Below are 21,887 nucleotides of genomic sequence, written 5' to 3' on the forward strand. Positions count from 1 at the left end.
ACGGAACGACAGAGGCAGCGTTTTAGGTTTTTGTTACAAATTGTCGCAATTTTTCAGCCATGAGAAGAGGGGACCGAGTGTCAAGGTTTACAGGTGTGTGTGTGTGTGTGTGCGCGCGTGTGTGTGCGTGTGTGTGCGTGTGTGTGTGTGTGTGTGTGTGTGTGTGCGCGCTTGTGTGTGTGCACGTGCGCGCATACGTGCATGCGTAAGGGTGAAAGAATGTGTAAGGATATGCCTGTAATGAAATTGTATAAATGCACAAACACAGACATCACTCAGAAACAACAACGATGATAATTCGGCAAAATCAACATTTATTATAAAAATACAATCGATAGTGTTACAAGTAGGATATTCAACATGGCCATCAGAATTCAAGACACGAAGGGAGTCAACGGTGGAACGCGTGTGCCATTAGATTCACGGGGAACTAATTGAGTCAGAAAAATCACACACAAAAGAGCAATAGAAAAGGGACAACGTGATTGAGCTGGGGGCTTGAGAGCGCAAAGGACTGGATATAAAAATAGATAAGGACATGAGGTTCCGTCTCAGACAGGAAATGAAGGAGATGGACCGAGTTGTCATTCACACATCACAGTCATTATCCGTCCCTCTCAGTACCTCCCAGCCACACACACACACACACACACTTAGACCCTCTATAACACTGAGGGTTTGGACAAGAGACGGAATCAGCAGGGTGAAATGAGGTCATTAATTGCCTCGCCGAGGGACAAATCACCTCTAGTAGCCCACTGACGCACGCACCCTCCTGCACAGACACACCCAAGCACCTAAGCACACATTCTCTTTTTACTGCCTCGTGCACGCACGCGCACACACTCACACACGTGTTGCTAAAGGGTTGCCATGACAACTCTCTTGAGTTCCCAGTTGGCTAGAGAGAGAGTGTGTGTGTGTGTGTGTGTGTGTGTGTGTGTGTGTGTGTGTGTGTGTGTGTGTGTGTGTGTGTTTGTGTTGAGTGTGAACAGGGTGGGCGTCGTTGGTACAATGCGGCGGGGTCTTGCAGAGAAAACCACTTTCTCGCCTAAAATCTCTCCCATTCAATGACATTCGGCACCGCAAGCCGGCTATAGCTGGTGGGCTATTCTATCGCCGTGCAGCTGTGACTGTTGGTTGGAATGTGAGATGACTGCAGACACTGCTGGGCCCTGTGACGGTGTAGCAGTGAAGAGGCACACATCTTTTTACTGATATGATGGAGCCCTGCTGGTCTAAGATGAAAACCTGTCAGGCTTTCCCTTCTCTTCCAAGGGCTATCGGTCTTGAGCGCAAACAATTCCTGGGGTACTCGGACATGAAAACAAAACTCTTCCAATAGGGCAGGAACACAAACTCTTCCTAAGGTTCTAGAGCTTGGCACGAAGTTGTCACAGGGTTCTAGACTAGAGGTAGAGCATGAACATGAACACTTCCTAAGATTCTCGGGCATGACTGACCATTGACCACAAAATACTTGGGGTTTAGGCTACATACTGCAACAGCACATCAAATGCCAGGATATACATGGGTACACGGCAAGTATACAGTAAGGCAGGGGTCGGCAACGGGATTCGGGAGCCAGAGGCAGGCAGTGCAGAGATGGGACGTTCGCGAACGAATCGGCTCTTTTCAAAGGCTCTTTTAAATTAACGATGGGATCCAGTTCTTAGTCGCGGGACACAGAGCACTGAAAAGTGAGTGAACAGATTCAGAATCAACGGATCATCCACAGGTGGAGGCACAGCCCATCAGACTTATCATAGCAGCACGCGGCACGTTCCAGCTAGTGTGGCTTTATGGATCAGCCCGCAGCAGGCGGAACAGCGATGAGCCAAACAAGAAAATGCAGCACAGGTGCTGTTGTCACAGACTGTTGTTGCTTTTTTACAAAGTTGAATTTTCAATATGGTAGGATGGTTGTTGTTGTAGCATTGGCTGCTCAAGCTACCGAGTCCTCACAAGACAAGATGACAACGCACAATCAATGGAGTTAAAAAACGTCAAATGCGACTGTTTGGCGATATTTTGGTTTTAAACCCAATGCTTCAACACATCAACAAGACGTTGTGTTATCTAAGCCTGTTAATATTACAGTATGCATGCGCTTGTATTCTTTTTATCTTTTTTTCTTTTCTTTTTATCACAGATGCCTATGTATTGTAATGCAGTCTGTCTTGGAGTTCCAGTAACATTGTTTAACTATGAATTTCTTAAATTGGGCATTCATTATATGTCCTGGCCCGCCATCTAATGCCTTAGAAAAAAATTGGCCCGTGGCCAAATCTAATTGCCGACCCCTTAGTAAGGGCATATAGTCAGGTATCTGGTTATACTGTATATTGGTCAGTCAGGTACACATGTTCAGTAGGTGAGCTTGCATAGTATGGTTAAAATACTATTATCAGTTAGCACAAAACACACTGGCTATTTTAAAGGTTTCTGAAAAATCTCTCTGTCAGACCAATGCATGGATAATTTATACTTTGATCTTGTATGACCACGTTGCTCATCGAAAACGAACGTATATTATCAATTGAAAATCCGTTATTTTCCATGTGCAGCTCTGAAGACAAAGAATAAACTAGGCTTAAATTCCACAGACAACATGTGATGATGCCTCAGTGTATTGTTTTACACTCAAACAACGCGGTACGGACATTGCGGGAGGTTCAATAAACAACATTAGTTAAGATCCATAGTATAGTATGGTGCTTTTTTTCCTCGTAACAATGTTGATTCCTGAATACAATGAGACAGCAGGTATTCAATAGAGCCCCGGAATCAGTATACTGTAGTTGAATAGCGGGTAATAATGGTCATTATGAGTAAGTGTCCTACAAACAGGTAAACACAGGTCGACCCCACCTCCTGTTTTTTTAGATTCCGTCAGTGAGTCATCCTTGCAAAGAGGTAGTGTATTTATGGTTTATTTTGTTTATTCTGGAAAATCTGTAATGCTGCCATGTTGGAGGAGTGTTAGGATGACCATTGGGAGTGATTGCAATCTCACTGCCTGGTCGTCTTAATCATCCATTCCAATACCTCGCCATATTAAACAACAGTTTGCATACCAATTACATTTATGCAGATCTAAAAAAAAAGATTATTGAATGCCGAAGAATCCCTGACCCCATGTAAATATCCATTGTCAAATCTGCCAGGGATGAAAACGGGCTGAATAGCCCTGACGAAACAATCACTGGCCATTCCCCCCCATCTTGTGTTGTCACTGGTCCAATATGGCACCACGTTCCCTCACAAATCACTGCTAACCACCCAACTCCACACATTCTGTAAAAGGCCTCCGTCACCTTTGTTCAGACAGAACTAGAGAGATACCAGCTGTTGGGTAATCAAGGATGATACTGTAGGTAATTATTGCAAAAAAACATTCAGTAGTGCCAAAATCAATTGTAGATCTTCAATTAAATTCACAGTTTATATTGCCGCCAAATATATATATAAATATGCATTCCTCAAATTCGTTAGTGTACGATTGTGTCTTGCTGAAACGCTTAAATTATCCCTTATTTCCCCCAATCATCCTCCAAATAAAAAGGATAAATCTAAACAGTAAACGTAGTCCTGGTTACTAAACAGAATCATGGAGGGAACACAGGAAATGCGTGTGTGATACGGGTCAACAAATGGTTACAACAGTGGTTGTCAACCAGTGGTCCAGGGACCACCAGTGGTCCTTGAGGGGGTTCCAGGTGGTCCCCAACTAAATGATGGAGAGTTGGGTCCCCAAATGGACCCTTATAGATATTAAACTCTTGAGAGTGTAAAATGAACACTCTCAATAGTTAAATTATGGTTAAACATCTGCATTACCTAATTCACAAGTCTACACAATTAGAGAATGTAGGAAGAATTGTTATTTCGATCAACGTTTGCCTGTTGTTGAGGGTACCACATCAATACAGCGTGGAACTGTGGACAAAATCTTATCCAACGATAACAAAATATTCTTGGGTCTTGGGTCTGAGAGGCAAAATCTCTTCAAACGGTGGTCCGTGGCTCAAATGCTGAATAAATAATGGACCTCGACATGAAAAGGGGTTGAAAACCACCGGGCTGCACCATCACCCCTCCCACCTCTACTATCGCCACTGTCGGGCAGAAAACCTGTATCTCCAAGTTTCAAATGTGTACGTTTTTTCATAAAGTAAAGCCCTGCTTCAGCATGCAAGACCGTCGCACAAAACTAGTGAAAATAGCAGATCTACAAGCACACAGCTGTGCGCTTGTCGATCGGCTATTTTCACTAGTTTAAATCATTTTTAAAATGATAAACACAAAACGAACGGTTTCGGACATACGAGGTTTCCAACCCGACGGCGACGCTGTGCGCTTCCTCCCGGTGCTGTTGAGCGGCGGCCACTCAGGCCTGCTGGAGCAGCTTGCGGAGGTCGTCACCCATGCCGCGGGCGGCCAGCTGCTCCAGGCTGTAGTAGCGGTGGACCACGGCCTCGGCGGTCACCGCCACCACCCTCAGCCCGTGCGTGTCCTCGCCCAGCTGGCAGCCCACGGCCGAGCTCACCACCATGTCCAGCCCGTCGTGGAGGCCCCCCGCGTTCCGGTGGTAGTGGCCGGAGAACACCGCCTTGACGCCTGCGAGAGAGAGAGAGACAAAAAGAGAGGGAGAGAGAGTCGACCCATTTAGACCTGAGGCCGATTCTACAAAATGTCTAATAAATCATTGCTTCCCAAACATTGGGTCGCGACCCATTTGTGGGTCACGGACCAGTTTTTAATGGGTCACGACTCGAGTAAAAATCCCATTTTCTTTTCCTACAAAAAAAAAATCTATAGAAAAAGATTTGCCCCTCCCCCATTTTTTCAAACAAACAATCTAAGACATAGATAATAGATGAAGAAGCGCTGTATGGGTCCGTGATTACTAAGGTAAACTGCAAACAGGTGCTCTTTGGAGAGGGTATATAGTTATTTAGAGGACAACAAAAACAAGTTCCAAACTGTTATAACGGGTATCAAAAAAAGTGCAATGATGAGGTGGAGAACTTAGAAAGGATCCAAGGCAGCTCTGTTGAGTTCAAAGTAGGACATCGTTTATTTCATAGCAAGGAAAAGAAAGGAAAAACAATCTAAGACACTCCATAAATAAATAAATAAATAATGATTAAGAAGTAGTGAAAATAGCCGATCCATAAGCTGACAACGTGGTGCAAAGCGGCACGTTGTGAGCTTGTAGATCAGCTATTTTCACTCGTTTGGGTCCCGGGCAAACGGCTAATTTCTCTTTTAGGTCTTGAGGTAAAAGGTTTGGGAACCGCCGTTCTAAATCAGTAGTTCTCAAACATTTTCGTGCCAAGGACCCCAAAAATTCTATGTATTTGGCCGCGGACCCCCATCTGAAAATGTTTTGTAGCAGGGACCCCCAGAAGATAAGATTTTTTTCCCCAAAAAATTAAAAAAAACGGCAATGCAATGAGTATGCTTGCATAGTGCAACAATATAAAAGAATATACTCAATACAAAATGGTAATCAATATCAGGAAAATAATAATCCTAATTAAGTTATTTATCAGGATAAATACACATTAAAAAAAAAAAAAAAAAAAAAGGAAAACAAAATGACATCATAAAAAGAAGCACATAAATTCAGTATTGAGGCCTGGATATCGTGGGAGCACTTTTAAGTTCAACACTGACCCTCCCCCCCCCCCCCCCCCCACCCGCCCGCATTGCTCCCAGTTTAAAGACTGTAAGTGCAGCACCGTGTTCCATTAGGCACGATGTACCTGTCATTCTGTCCGAGCGGTGCTGCGAGCAGATGCATTATGTTACAACAACGCAGCGTTATGCAAAGCGGCCCTTAATGGCAGTGGTCGGCTCCACGCAGAATAGCAATGCCTTCGTATTAGCTCTATCTCAATGCTTAATGAGACGGCTGTCACATTAAGAAAGCCTCTTAAATTCACAAACAGACAGATGGAGGGGGAGAAAAGTAGAGAGGAAGAGTGCATACTAAAAGTAAAGAGAGAGGAAACAATTAAGAGGCAGCAGTGGCTTTATGTGTGACTGAGACATGGACTGATGATCTCACCTCTCTTGGTGATCTCCGTCTTCCACATTGCAGCTTTAGACTATTTTAGACTCTCCCAGATATACTGGAAGTGGAGGTGCCGCCGTTTTTAAAGACAAATGCCAGCTGAGGATTACTCAACTTTTGAAGTTCAACTTTTAAAGATTAATGGCACCCACCCCCCTCTCCATGCTATGTGCTCTGATATACAGAAACGAGAAGATTTTAATATCTATCTCTGTTGCCCCGATAGGCCTAAGGTCAAATAGTTTTTACTTCTTTATAGCGGAGCAGCTAAGTGCTACGATCTTTCAATTTATGATAAAAGCGTGAAAATTGGCATGAACAGTCTCCATGGGTCACTTGACAAGAAAATTGGCCGAGGCAATTGAAATTTCAAGATGGCGGCCATTTTTCAAGATGGCCACCACCGTAGTGAAGCAATTAAGTGATATAAGGGTTTATTTGGTGATACAAGCATGGAAATTGGCATGAGCAGTCTCTGTGGGTCACTTGACAATAAGCCACCCACAGCTACTTGAAATTTCAAGATGGCAGCCATTTTTCAAGATGGCCACCACCTTAGTGGAGCAGTTAAGTGATATAAGGGTTTATTTGGTGATACAAGCATGAAAATTACCATGAGCTGTCTCAAAGGCTCATTTGACAAGAAAACACCCACAGCCACTTGAAATTTCAAGATGGCGGCCATTTTTCAAGATTGCCACCACCTAAATTGAGCATTAAGCAATGTAATTGTTTAGTTTGTGACACAAGCATGCAAATTGGTATGAGCAGTTTTTATGACAAGAAATCACTTCCAGCCACTTGAAATTTCTATTTTCAAGATGGCCCTGGATCCTCAAAAGATCCATTTTCTCATAGAAATGTATTTATTCTTTATTAAGGACGATTTGGTGACATTTTATTTTAGATTATGTTAAAGAACAACTTTTAACACGTCAACATACAACAGTGTTGATCATAGATAGATTAGAAAAGTATCTGCACTACCAGGGCACACTGGTGATATATCACTGCTGTTAAACTCAGAATGGGGTTCAATGTCAGCTAGTTAGATAGTTGCACCTGAATTGACAGGTTGTGCCAGCGCGGGAGAGCCGAGCCATGGTTAATGGGGTTTTAATTAAAAGGATGGTGTACATGATTTAAATGGCATTGGAAGAACGATTGGACTAAGTGTAGGGTTAAGGCATGAACGTAGTTGTATCCCATACATCAAAGTGCTTGGTAAACGATGGTAAAAGGATAATCCCTCTGCCTCTGCCTAAGACATGGCAGAAGCCATCATAACACTTGAGAAAACTAACTGGGACAGATGTTTCATTTGTCAATAGGTCACTGAGGAAAAACTAATTTAGCCGAGTTTATTCAGCAGAGAGCACAATCGTACTGGTTATGATTACCATTGCAAGAAATGTTCCATTATTTCATAACAAAAAAAAAAAACATTCCATGGATGCACCTGGGACGTATCATCAGTGATGTAGCCCAAGCTCATCGGGGTTTCGGGTCTCGCAACATCATGCCCCTCACTTGGGTGACCCAGCTTGGGCTGATTAAGTTATTATGTCCCAGTAGCTACCCACGATCAGTCCCATTGGGGAAAGACAGGACCATTCACTCCCAGTGTTGTAGTGCTAAATTTGGAAGTGTGGGCACTCCCCGTGCGTGCACGCACATGCACGTGCGTCCGTGCGCATGCACATAACGTTTTTTGCTGGCTTAAAACGGGTCTGCGCGGCGGCAGAAATAGCCTTAGACCAGTGGTTCTCAACCAATAATTTGATGACCGGATCATCAGCCAAACTTCCCATGCAAAATAGCTCCACAACTGATTTTTCCAATTAACTCATTTAGTGCCACCCCTTTCACCACTAGAGGGCGCCCAGTGGCCATAGAAAATCCCATAGAGATATGCTGGTATATGCAGAAGCCCTGCAGCCATGACTTGCCTGAACACTTTCCTTTGTGCATGTACAGGAAGAGGATGAAGTTAGCTTGAAGTTAGCTATTGGCTACCAAGCATTTTAGAAGCCTTATTTTCGTCAACTTAGCCATGATTAAACCTTGCACACCTCATGCATGGGAAAAAAACAGAGAAGAATGAGCTCTAAAAAATCCAATGCAATCCTGGATTGCATTGGAGTGGATTTGTGCAGTTTGTTCAAAGCTTTCAAACAAAAAAATCCGATTGGAAATCCGTTCAGGCATTCTTGAGATAATCGCCATTATGTTTTACATGTTATGTAAACAAACATGGCTGCCCTGTATGTTAGATGGGGTTGTATGCACCCTGTAGACAATAGGGCTTCCGGTGTGTTCCACAATTCCTAGCGGAAGTGCTGCGTTTAACGGACGTTACGTCATGCGATGCGGGTCTGTTTACATTCCCCAGCGAAAAAACTAAAATAGATTGTAGCTCTTAACTCACTCGTAATAGGTGTAACATTGCTTGAATCAATGTTTTTGTTTGTATATTGTTTATTGCGAGCGTAACCGACGTAGCAGGAGACGTAGACCAGATTTTTTCGTGCAGGGAATACGTTTGCAGGAACACCGCACTGTGAAAAAAATACAGCTTCCGGGAAAATTCAGCCCCCCCTCCCAGAACGTCTTCTGCCTTCTATTGTCACCAGGCTTTTCTCTTCGCAGATGAGTAAGCCTGGCTACGCGAGGCTAGGTTGTATGGGGGTGGAACATGCAAAATCGCGATTGAAATCATGTTCACTAGATTTGATGGGGTCTCAAAAAAAAAATTCAAAAATTTTTTTTTCAAATTCTTTTTTTTTTTTTTTATATCCCGAACTAGTTCGGGATAGGCACTCTGGGATGCGATAATATATCCCAAACTAATTCGGGATAGGCACTCAATGAGTTAATTAATCCATTTTCAAATCTTATATTACCATCTGTTGTTAGTCATGCTCATTTCAGCACGGCTGGCGAGCCTATTTCAACCAATTGCTGGGTCAGAACGACCTGAAAATATAATATCAACTGACTTGACTTGAGAGAAGTGTGGGCACTCCGTACCCCCGCGTCCCCCCCCCCCCCCCCCCCCACTACATCCCTGTTCACTCCACCGCTCCGGAACTACTCTGCCGAAACTGGGAGGAAAATCTTGCGCATGGAGGGACTAGGCTTTGTGGATTGACTCCTGTCCGGGCCCCTCCTATGTCTCACCAGGTCCAGAACCTGTGCGTTGCACCAGACTCCAGCCCCAGACATTTCACTCAGGAGTGGTAAATTCTTGCAATGGTACTGTAGGCTCCACCTGGCCCAATGGTGGTAGCGGTGCTGCATGCAGGCTCCGCTTGCGGCTTGAATGGCCCTCCTAACCGTGGATTTGTTGGGCTTCTTCCTCACGGAAGACACAAGCTGAGTCACTAACTCTATGAGGCACTAACCCAACCTGCTCCCAGATGCCGTCTACATTCCAGCTGTCACCCGTCTCTCCAGTGGTCACCAGACTATTCCTGGTTGTCACATAGTCTATTCTATGAGTCACTATAAATAAGATCAATGCTCTGCCTATCTTACTAAGTCCAACCCGACTAGATGAAGGTGATGGCACATTGACAAGACAGGGCAAAATATCATTCAAGCTGTAAACTTAAGTTCAACAACACAGAGCTGGAAAGGGCCCAAAAGAGAGCATCTACTGCTGCTGAAGACACCAAAGATACCAAAACTATCCATGTCAAGAGGCCAAGAAGATCCATGCCCTCAAAAGCTTTGTGCTTTATCTGTGAAGATGCGAGTGCAGCGTCCCCCTTACAGGACACAATGATTATGAAACTTAATGAAAGGGTTAATGAATGTGCCAGGAATCTAAGCGACAATAAGCTCCTTGCAAAGCATATTTGTGTCCTGTAAGGGGGACGTTGCACTCTCATCTTCACAGATAAAGCACAAAGCTTTTGAGGGCTGGGATCTTCTTGGCCTCTTGACATGGATATCTTTGGTATCTTCGGTGTCTTCAGCAGCAGTAGTTTATTATTTTACCACCTTTTACCAAGCACTTTGATGTATGGGATACAACTAGGTTCATGCCTTAACCCTACACTTAATCCAATCATTCATGCCATTTAAATCCTGTGCGATCTGTACACCATCCGGTTTGTGCCCTGGTAGTGCAGATATTCACTCTTTTCTAATCTATCTATGATCAACACATTTTGTATTTTGATGATGTGTTAAAAGTTGCTCTTTAACATAATCTAAAATAAAATGACACCAAATCGTCCTTAATGAAAAATAAATACATTTCTATGAGAAAATGGATCTTTTGAGGATCCAGGGGGCAGCCATCTTGAAAATAGAAATTTCAAGTGGCTGGAAGTGATTTCATGTCATAGAGACTGATCATAATAATTTGCATGCTTATGTCATTAACTAAACACTTATATTGCTTAATGCTCCATTTAGGTGGTGGCAATCTTAAAAAATGTCTGCCATCTTGACATTTAAAGTGGCTGTGAGCATTTTCTTGTCAAATGAGCCTTTGAGACAGCTCATGGCAATTTTCATGCTTGTATCACAAAATAAACCATTATATCACTTAGTGCTCCCCTAAGGTGGTGGCCATCTTGAAAAATGGCCGCCATCTTGAAATTTCAAGTAGCTGTGGGTGGCTTATTGTCAAGTGACCCACAGAGACTGCTCATGCCAATTTCCATGCTTGTATCATCAAATAAACCCTTAAATCACTCAATTGCTTCACTACGGTGGTGGCCATCTTGAAAAATGGCCGCCATCTTGAAATTTCAATTGCCTCGGCCAATTTTCTTGTCAAGTGACCCATGGAGACTGTTCATGCCAATTTTCACGCTTTTATCATGAACTGAAAGATTCTGATGAAAAGGGGCAGTTAGCCGCTCCGCTATTACTTGGAACTCTTTTAATCTTATTCAGTCAGTTTCGGGTCCATCGCATGACAGGGGCCATACATTGGATCTGGCTTATGCCATGGTTTCCCCATTTTAAATATTGGGATGATTAATATCTCATGTTCTGCTCAATAAACTATACATTTTTCAAACACTTTCTCGCTCGCTCGCTCACTCACTCACTCACCTCATCTCTCAAGTGTCTTTACCTCCTGCACACTGAGGGCCCTAGCCCTGCCAACTAAGGGCCCAATGCGTCCCGAATCCCGATGAGCTTGTAGATCTACTATTTTCTAAAGATTTTAAAACATGTTATTCACTTGAAAACTTGTGAAATGGGACATTCTGCATGAGTACTTTCTATATTTTGAACTTTTACTCAAGTACATTTTAAATTCAAGACTTCAAGACTATTTCAACATAGCAGTATTGATACTTTTACTTAAATAAAAAATGTGAGTACTTCTCTCACCACTGTGTAATCATTACTGTGTTCCTGCCACGATGTCAGCAGCGTAAAATAGCACTGAATCATCAAATCTGTTCCTTGCGCAGAATTGCGCAGCACCAGAATACAAATGTGACCCACATTTATATTAATAGTCAGAAAGACGCGAGGACAGCGGTGGCACACCCTCGACTGTTGAATAATGGATCAAATACAGATGCAAATGGATGATCTGGGAACCGTATGTGCACCTAGAGTACTGTATGTTCAGGATTAATTAATTTGCAGTCAAAACCCTGTGGGCTGTGGTTATACTGTGAGAGTTAAGGGCAACACGGCATGAAGACCACCCTCTGCGCGTTGTTGCGGGTGGGCCTGAAGCAATATCAATTTGGAACACTTCCACCATTTTTTACACAAAACGGACTCAGACAAATAGAGCGGGCTTCATGGGTAGGCCGTGTGCGCTTGCGTGCATGTGTGCATGTGTGCGTGTGTGTGTCGTGTGTGTGTGTGTGTGTGTGTGTGTGTGTGTGTGTGTGTGTGTGTGTGTGTGTGTGTGTGTGTGTGTGTGTGAAAAAAAATTAAAAAAAAATAAAGTTTAAACTTTTTGGGGTATTTTGTGAATATTCTCAGAATGCAACAATTTCATGACCAGGGGAAAACACCTCGCAGGTTAGCCAGGGGGGGGGGGGCTTCCACGTTGTTTTGTACCTTCAGGTTTTAAGAATGTCAGCCATTACTACTGTATGCTCCAATTTACATATTATGTTAAGTTCCTCAGTCCAGCAAATGAAAACGCAAACGAACGTTCATTGAAAGAATAAAGCAGAGGGGGAAAAAATACAAACATTTGATGTTCACTAAATGACTCACTCTGCGACGAGGAAGAGGGTGAAACATCGGCTACGTTAGTTTCGACGTGAACGCTGCCTGTGACTTCTGGGTAACCCCAATGTGTGTGGTGCACTGTGTGTGTGTGTGTGTGAGTGTGAGTGTGAGTGTGAGTGTGAGTGTGAGTGTGAGTGTGTGTGTGTGTGTGTGTGTGTGTGAGGGAGAGAAGGGAATTTAGGCCTGTAATTATCATGAGAACTGAAGCACTGAGTTAACCAGATTAAATTAATGTATTTGGTTTACCTCTCAGCAGAAGACCCCCTCGCACCAAGAACTGTGTAATAACACTTTTTTTAGCCAATTAGGCATATGTTTATGTGTAATACTATGCTTCTGTATAATAATGTATGCCTTAATGTCTACAGCATGTTCTATGAGTGTAAATGCAAGTATATTCAGTCATAATCAATGTTGGGTAATGTCACTTTTATATAAGATCACCGCCATTAAAAAGTAATTAGTCACAGTATTACCTGAGAGAAGTAACTAGTTATAGAATACTTATCAAAAATCAAAACCCCTTTCTCCCATAAGTTGGTTATATTGTCCAGAGGGAGTGTGACTATCGTCATTGCATAGACATTATAGTCTATAACCCATAATCTTTAACTCTGAACGCTGATAACCGGAATGACGTACGCAATATTCCCTTTAGAGCACTTTATGATTTATGTTTCAATTTGATTACCAGTAAACAAAATCCAGAGTGTACAAAGTAGCCTACTGAAGTGGCCACCAGTGTTGTGCAGCTGTGCTTCAAACTGAACCTGACAGACACTTGACACCCTTGCATTTGATGTTCTCATCCCTTTCACCAACAAAGTCAAAAATAATTTGAATACTTCCATGACGTAAAGGCTTACTGCTCTCTGACTTCTCTGAATCTGCCATGTCGTGACAGTAGTTGACTGAGCTACACATTGTGCACTGACACACACACCTGGAAACTTCTCCTGTGTGCCTTGTCAAGAAGTATACACTGAAACAGTGCAAATGCATCTGGATCTTCTTTTAGACATGTGGCAAATATCTTTGCAAGTAATGGTAAGCAACATAATTGATTTGAAAACAGAATTGAGTAACCAAGGCTACTTGAATTGCAAAAACCAACACGTTGCGTTACTGGTAGTCATAATTATGCCACACATCCAGAATCCACAACCCGGGGCAGCCATAGCTGAATGGGTAAGTAGGCTGCCTGGGAAACAGAAGGTCCGAGGTTAGATTCCCCTCCCCGGCAATGTGTCACAGTGTCCCCAAGCAAGACACCTAAACACTAACTGCTGAGGATATTTCTGATGATTACGTCCAATTAGTGTTGATTTTGGCAGCATTTTTTTTATTTAGTTTATCATAGTCTTTTGAATAAAATGTCATTTAGTTTTAGTCATATTTTAGGCATCTGAAATGTTTTAGATTTAGTCTAGTTTTAGTCAACTAAATATACAGTGGATTTTGTCGACGAAAATGTATTTTGGCAGGCCTTGATGGTGTCGAAATGGCAGATTTTACACTTGGTTGCACAATGAAAATAGCCGATCTACAAGCTCACAACAAGTCGCGCTGCAACGCATTGTGAGCTTGTAGATCCACTTTCAGAGCGCAACACCAGCACGCAACCAAACATAAAATTTGGTATTTTGGTTCTACTCGATCTCTTCTCCACTAGTCCTTCCCTTGCATTTTAGTCTAGTTTCTATTTGTTGACGAAACTGTCAATATATTTAGTCATTGTTTTAGTCATCATAGCTTAGTTTTTATTTAGTTTCTATTTGGTTTTCGTCAGTGAAAAAAGGTAGTCGACGATTTTTTTTGTCAAAGTTTTAGTCTAGGAAATAAACACTACGTCCAATGTGTCCCAAACCCAAACACACTCTTAGTTCGGACCATTCATCATTCATATGCATGTTTCAATTGTTCAAAAACGTCAGAAAAGGATAAACTCGCCCCTCAGGGCGGCTCCTCTTTCCTCTGATATGTTGTCTCCCCCTCCAGTCCCATAGAAACATCATCAACATGCACACTCACTAGCTGTGAATTTGCTGAGCAATGAATGACCTGCTCTATTCACACACATTGAGGCCATGGGGCTCGATCACACATTACACAGACTTTGTAATAGGGACAATGGAGCTGCCAGTGTCGAGTCAGTTGCATCTTGGCATAAAGCACTCAAAGTGTGTTGTAAGCCCAGGATCACATTGGCTAAGCTTTGAGGGACGTTTAATGAAATTAACATTAATAAATAGCACCTCTCACTTCACACTAGGTGCGATTTTTCTTATTTTATTTGATTTTTTTTGCCTTTATCAATACAGGTGAAATCCCATTGACGAGATCTCACACACTGTACAAACTTCTCACACACTAGAGAGAGACTCAGAGAGTATACAAATGGACTCAGAGAGTGTACAAATGGTTACAGACCCAAAAGGGTCCATTTGGATCCTAACTATTTTTTAGCTGGGGACCCCCTGAAACTCCCTCAAGGACCCCTAGGGGTGCCCGGACCCCACTTTGAGAACCAATGGTCTAGATAAGTTCAGTGCTACACTAACAGTGGGTGGTGCGGACGGCACAGCACATAGTCTGAGGTGAAATCCCCCCCGTTCCAAGACATGAGGCAGTACTGTGAAATCAAGGCCAAGCAGATCATCACACACTTGTCACTCCAGACAAAATATGTTCACGCTGCTACTATCAGGCAAAAGATATCACAACATCAAATGTCTTAACAAAGAAACAACAGGACCGTTTCTATGGCCATTAGGCTGCTGAATTCATGGATTGCATTTGTAGTCCTAAACCGGACATATTGAGGACCAACACAGGTGTTCAATTTGTCTGATTGGCATAGAACCAATGTTCTACGTAAATCAAAACACCTGTGTTGGTTCTCAAAATGGCTGGTGTAGGACTACAAATGCAACCCATGAATAGGCAAGTAACCATGTCAGTCATATAAGCTCCCATTACAGAGGCACTATCACTTCACTGCATTCATTTAGTTTTTTTGTAAATGTTTATATTTGATACAGTTTGGTTTTCAGGTACTGTATATTGTTCTTATTATTACATAAGTAACTGCAATTCCTGGGAAGCTAGAACAAGAAAGAAAGTATTCCACCTACTCCTTTATACCTGTAATCTTGTGACGTAATTACTTTAAAGGGCTTAAGTGCATGGATCTGCTTCTCAGCCCCCCTCCCACCAACCGTAGCTGAATATATCAAGGGCATAGGTAGCCTAAGGGAAGTGAGCCGGGGCTAACCTGCCTAAAGTCTAGTTGGTGTATAGGGATCTCATTAGCTGATGTTAAGTCACCCTGACACCCTCCAGTCTCAAGGTCTCAAGCACTGCTCAGGGACTGGATCATGGTGAGCTGATAGAGACAATCTAGTTGGAAACAAACAGCTACTGTTCTCTGACATGGAATATTTTGTTGTTGTCGGGAAACCTTGTTATGTCCAAAACCGTTCGTTTTGTATTTATCATTTAAAAAATGATTTAAACAAGCTAAAATAGCAGATCTACAAGGACAACGCCTCGCAAAATGCGAGGCGTTGTCTGCTTGTAGATCTGCTATTTTCACTAGTTTTGTGCGACGGTCTTGCATCATGAAGCAGGGATGAAGCAGGGCTTTACAGAAATAAACGTACAAATTTGAAACTTGGAGATACGAGGTTTCTGCCTGACAGTGATGATTTGGAGGCTGGTTACACAGATCTTCAACTTAATTACTTCATCGACTCTGACCCCATTTTTCAACACCTTGTTTTTCTTCCACTGTACAGTACAGAGTGTAAGCATGTAAGCTGTTTCTCCGAGGTCCCCACCCCCCCTTGGGGCAGTTGTGGAACAGTAAAACCGTTTCGTTGTCACTCTTCCAGCGTTACAGCATGTTTCCTCACTGCCACTGGTAAGCACTGTGTAACCAAAAAAAATCCACGCAAAGGGTCTCTCGGGGTCACTTTGCTGGGCTTTTAGCAAAGCCATTTAAGAAACACAATCTGACAGTGGCTCGGTGACAACACCGCACAATGCTGCACAATCCATAATTCATCTGAGCATGTCTGTTGCAAAGCGACATCGTTATGCATTGTCTAGAGATCGAACCACTCGAAATGGGCTCTTTCGTTGGGAAAAAGAAACAAAGAAAGAAAGCGGCGACGTTCACAAGGGTCCTCTCTGGAGCAAGAAAGAGAATTTCAGTCGCACCAATACTAAGTACATGAATAGAATATAAACAATAGGGCAGGGAGTGGGGGGGGGGGAAGAAAGAGAATAGCAGAGGTGGAAAAACACAAATCAGTTAAAGATCTAAAAGTAAAAGAAAAAATCAGACTAAATTAACCAGTACAATATTGTGACAGAAAGGAAGGCATGCAAGGCTTCCTCTCTGTCATGCTTCTATGATCCTGTATGAATTCTCTATCCTGATTGGATAAAGTTGACATCCGACCTGAAAATGTATTTTCTGCTTAGTGCTTACTAAGCTGGAGAGATGGGGACACCCATTTATCCGCCATGGTAACAGCCGCTTGTCCGGCTAGGATCGGACTGACACAGTACCCAAATTTGGAGATGACTAGATAAACTTGCTAATCCCCATATATGATGTCATAGACTGCCTTGACGCCATATTTGGTCATGCCCGACACAGAACTCCATACAGCAATATCCATATATGGGTGTGAAAGGAACACAGACAGAGGTAATCGCAAACATACCGGTAACTGGGTGGGGCATTCATTTCCCACTTCCGTCGTTCCCGAGTAGGTTCCCAGTGGGTAACGCTCTGGTAGCAATATTGTGTGTTATTATTTTAACAATTGTTTTATTGTATATATATATATATATATAGAAAGGTATATGAAAAAAGTCTCAATGAACATAAGTATAAATTGCCAGTGTGGAAATAATGAAGCAAGACAGACAAACAGAAACTGGAACAAAGTAGTAGTTTGAAATCCCACAAAGATCCCACTTAAGTCAACATACGTGTAACACCAGCCAAGCTACAGGAGGGCATTAAATACAACCTGGCAGCATCGTTTAGCGAACAAAAGGAGATGCTGGAGGAAGTGATTGGTGACGATCAAGAGACTTGCAGGGAGCACTAATGGGGGAGATTGCGTGGCTGATTAGAGGTCCTACTCACATTGTCATTAAAGCTATTAGTCAGCGGCAGCAGGCTCACTGAGAGAGGGGGAAAGGGCTAATGGAGGCATGAGGTGACAGGCTGACAGACAGAATGAGAAAACAGCTGTATTGTGTAGGGATGTGTTGGACAAAGGCTTTTGCATGGGCAGTCAACCTATAGTGCCAGGGACGATTACATCACATCCTGTGCATTGAAAAGAAAATCGGAAAAAATGCGCCCTTCGGGCATATTGCCTTTTCTTACATGAAAGCCCCCCCTCCCCCATACCTCCCTGACATTGCTGGGCAGCCTCCCAACTGTCCCCATTACCTTTGAGTGTGATCTATATTGATCATGTACATAATATTGTACAGATGCAGTAAGCGATGTAGAATTATTTCCAAAATGCAAAAGTCGTGGGAGAATATTTATGGATGCAGGATGTTATTTAATTATGAAAACAAAGTTGTTACAAACAATTGTTTGAATGAATGAGGAGCAGATCCTTATAAACATTGTTGTCAGTTGCACTAAGTACAGTGCAAAATATATGTGCAATAGACCTGTCTTACTGGTTTTAATGTTTGTTTTAACCTATTTTTATATGGAGTGTACTTTTTTATGTCGTCTTGTCTTTTAAGGAACTGAGTTTGAGAGCTGCTACCTCAATTTTATCGTACTTGAACAATGACAATAAAGAGTTACTCTCTCCTTATGTCCCACAGTAAAACGGTTCATGCAGCTGGTTCTCTTCCCCCTGGAGAGGGTTGTGTTGAACTGGCCATGAGCGAACACAAACCAAGGCAGTAGTGATGGGAATGGGAATTATCATTATTTTCACGTAAACATTTTGGTGTGTAGAGTCCAACTGATGTCCGACGGAACATCATGTGTGATTGGTCTTGCACTCAATGCACTCGTGATACTATTTATTTCTGTCTGCAACGTACCATGTAGGCCCAGGGTTGTCACACCAAATTCTGGGCCCTGGGTAAAATAGCAGATATACAAGCTCACAGCGAGCTTATAGATCTGATATTTTTGAAAAATCGTGAACATTTGTGCAAGCCTTTGAATATTTCAAATCCTTCTAAGGTTTTTTGAAAAACTTATGTTTCTATATCAGTGGTGCTCAAACTTTTTCATGTGAAGAACCCCCAAAACGATATGTATTTGGCCACGGACCCCCATCTCAAAATATTTCGTTCCAGGGACCCCCCAGAAGCAAAATTTGAGTTACAAATATTCGCTTAAAAAATACACATATTCAAAGATTTGCACACATTCTCACGACTTTTCAAAAATAGCAGATCTACAAGCTTGCAGCGCGGCACTCAGTGCCACGCTGTGAGCTTGTATATCTGCTATTTTTCACTAGCTAAAGTATAAAATAATTCCAGGCCCCTCCACCTTGGGCCCCACCTTGGCCCCCCCCCCCCCCCATTGTGACGCCCCTGGCTGCAGATAATCCCCCTTCGTACATCCTGTCTGTATTGTCCATCATTGCGGTTACACACCAGCATCACGGTCAGTAAATAAACAGCAGTCTACTCTAGTGCCTCGTCTGTTATTACACAAATATAATAAGCTACAACAAACACAACCAGATGGCAATTAATTAATGGTGAGAGATAGCACACACTTTGTCGGCAGAACAATGCTGTCAAAGCATGTCAGAGATTGATTACAATAAACAGCAATGATACAATTCCAGAGCCATTTGAGATAAGAGTTGCGTCAATGAGGGTTCAGAAACACTACGTTTGTGTGCCAAGTGAACGGAAATAGCTCTGCTATTTTCAAACATTTTGTACTTTTACTTTTGATACTTTAAGTACACTTTGATGCCAATACTTTCGTACTTTTACTCAAGTAGACTTTGAATTCCGGTCTCACACTATAGAGCATCGCAGCGGAAGTCGATGCCTGGGGTCACTTTCACTTTCACCATTCATTTTCGCCATAGACTTTTACAAAAATATTTATAACAATTATGTTAAGCCTCGAACCAAGCCATCCAGGATGGAGGTGAATCATGACCATATAACCTTTGATCCTATGTGAAAACATATTTTAATATTACATTATTTGATATACTACATTTAACTAGTTCACAGCCAAATCGCCTTCCATCGCCATTTTGAGGAGGGTGAGGCAGCCAGATCGCCAAACGTCGCCTTGGGGATCATTTTCTGATCATTTTGGTATTTTTTTGACATTTTTTGAGCTATAAATGACCTTTCTAGCTTAATTTTAGTCTAAAGTTACATATTCGAAGGAAGTGACATCATCGATGACGTAACCCGGAAGTCGTTCGGCCATAACATAGAATGGGCCTTTTTACAGCATTGAATGTTGACGTTTTTCTTATCAAACTTTACCATATCTAGACCGATTTTCATTCGGAAAAAAATGGCTGGACTGACAGATTGGTCACTCAAGAGCAAAAACGAGTGTAAATGGCGTGTGCACGACGTTCGGATCGTGTTTTATAGCTCCCGTTCGGCGGACCGGGAGACATAATGGCCGCCAATGGGCGCCGCCATTATGGGTCTACTGCTGTCCACTCGCTAGTCCAGACTCTAGGAGATTATCGTTGGGCACACTCTAGTGGATAGTACTAGTACTACATTTTACAACAATATGATCCCTGTTGGGTTAGATTAAAGCTAACTTGGAAATTAATAAAATTCCTGGCAGTATAGGCGCACAAGCCTATTGTAAATGGCTGGGAGAGATAACTACCCTTTGTTTAGCGATTTTCAAAATGTTCTTTTCATAGAAAAAAAGGTTATATGATCATGATTCACCTCCATCCTGGATGGCTTGGTTCGAGGCTTAACATAATTGTTATAAATGTTTTTGTAAAAGTCTATGGCGAAAATGAATGGTGAAAGTGAAAGTGACCCCAGGCAACCACTTCCGCTGCGATGCTCTATTCCAGTCAGCCAAGCCCACCACCCCTAGCACCTCACCCTAGGCACACACATTGGTTGCACATGTACCGTTTTCTCGTTTTGTACCATGTCGTCAATGAATTGTGGGATCTGTGTGTCTATGTGTTGTTTTTGTGTATTATGTGTTGTGATCTTTGTGTCCTGATGGCTGCTTGGTGCAAACAGAATTTCCGAGAGGACAAATAAAGCATCCGTCCATCATATCTGATTGGTGATAAGTGAGGTATGGAGGCGGGCAGAGCCGCAGAGTGACAGGATACAACCCAAACAAACATTATCCTCCAAGCCTAATGCAGATTTGATTACCCCTCAGCCCTGTGTGTATATCGTCACTGTCGGGCAGAAACCTTGTATCTCCAAGTTTCAAATTTGTACGTTTTATTCGCAAAGCAAAGCCCTGCTTCATCATAAAAGGCTGTCGCACAAAACTAGTGAAAACAGCCGATCTACAAGCACACAACGCCTCGCGGTGCGAGGCGTTGTGTGCGAGGCGTTGTGTGCTTGTAGATTCGCTGTTTTCACTAGTTTAGTTCATTTCTTAAATGATAAATACAAAACGACGCCCGACAACAATGATATGCATCATCAGAGAAAGAGAGAGAGAGAGACAGAGAGTGAGGATTTCAACATTACATCACTGATTTCACGGCAGGCGAGGGCAAACAGATGCGAGATAGCCACCACCTCGATTTCACATTTTGCTTTAAGCCAAAGCCAGGGAATAAAAGTACACGTTTGCTGTGGGAGAGACTGAGCCGGAGCGCTGTTTTGGCTGTAATAGCTGGAGCGAGCTGGGCTGGTTGGGAGGGGGGGGGGGCAAGGGAAGGGAGGGTGGCTTATCTGGCTCGTCACAGTGTGTGTTCAGAGAGTGTGAAATAGCAGAATCAAATACAGCAGCCGATTGGTGAGTCCTCCCTCAGACACGCACCTATTCTTTCGCCACGCTTCATTGCATCCCGCCCAAACAAACACGTGCACGCACGCACGCACGCACGCACGCACGCACGCACGCACGCACGCACGCACGCACGCACGCACGCACGCACGCACGCACACACACACACACACACACACACACACACACACACACACACACACACACACACACACACACACACACACACACACACACACACACACACACACACACACACACACACACACACACACACACACACACACACACACACACACACACACACACACACACACACACACACACGCTTCACTACACCCCCCACAATCACCTCTTCACGCCGCCACCACCACCCCCCACACACACTAACAAACCATCCCAGACACCCACTTGGCCTGAGTGGGTGCCCGATCACGTACAAAATAAACAAATAAATAAATACGCTCCACCCTGCACTTAATAACTTCACATCTTGTTTTCTGCTTTATGTGGAAATCCCATTTAGCTGTCAGCCGTTTAAAGTGACGCTGGCTCCTTTGTGCTTTTTTCTTAGTGATAAAG

At 43.0% G+C, this 21,887-nt stretch overlaps 1 protein-coding gene across 1 annotated transcript in view; it reads right to left on the reverse strand.

Moving 5' to 3' along the window:
- Nucleotides 1-338: 338 nt before the first annotated feature.
- The window catches only part of cpped1 (calcineurin-like phosphoesterase domain containing 1), a 75,758-nt gene continuing 54,209 nt past the window's right edge, over nt 339-21,887 (reverse strand). Inside the window, exon 6 of the mRNA XM_080748097.1 lies at nt 339-4,620. Within this exon, the coding sequence (XP_080604223.1) occupies nt 4,391-4,620 (230 nt within the window). The 3' untranslated portion in view covers nt 339-4,390. The remainder of the gene's footprint in view (nt 4,621-21,887) is intronic.

Source organism: Nannobrachium achirus, assembly GCF_963921795.1.
Source record: "Nannobrachium achirus genome assembly, chromosome: 18".
Lineage (NCBI taxonomy): Eukaryota > Metazoa > Chordata > Actinopteri > Myctophiformes > Myctophidae > Nannobrachium > Nannobrachium achirus.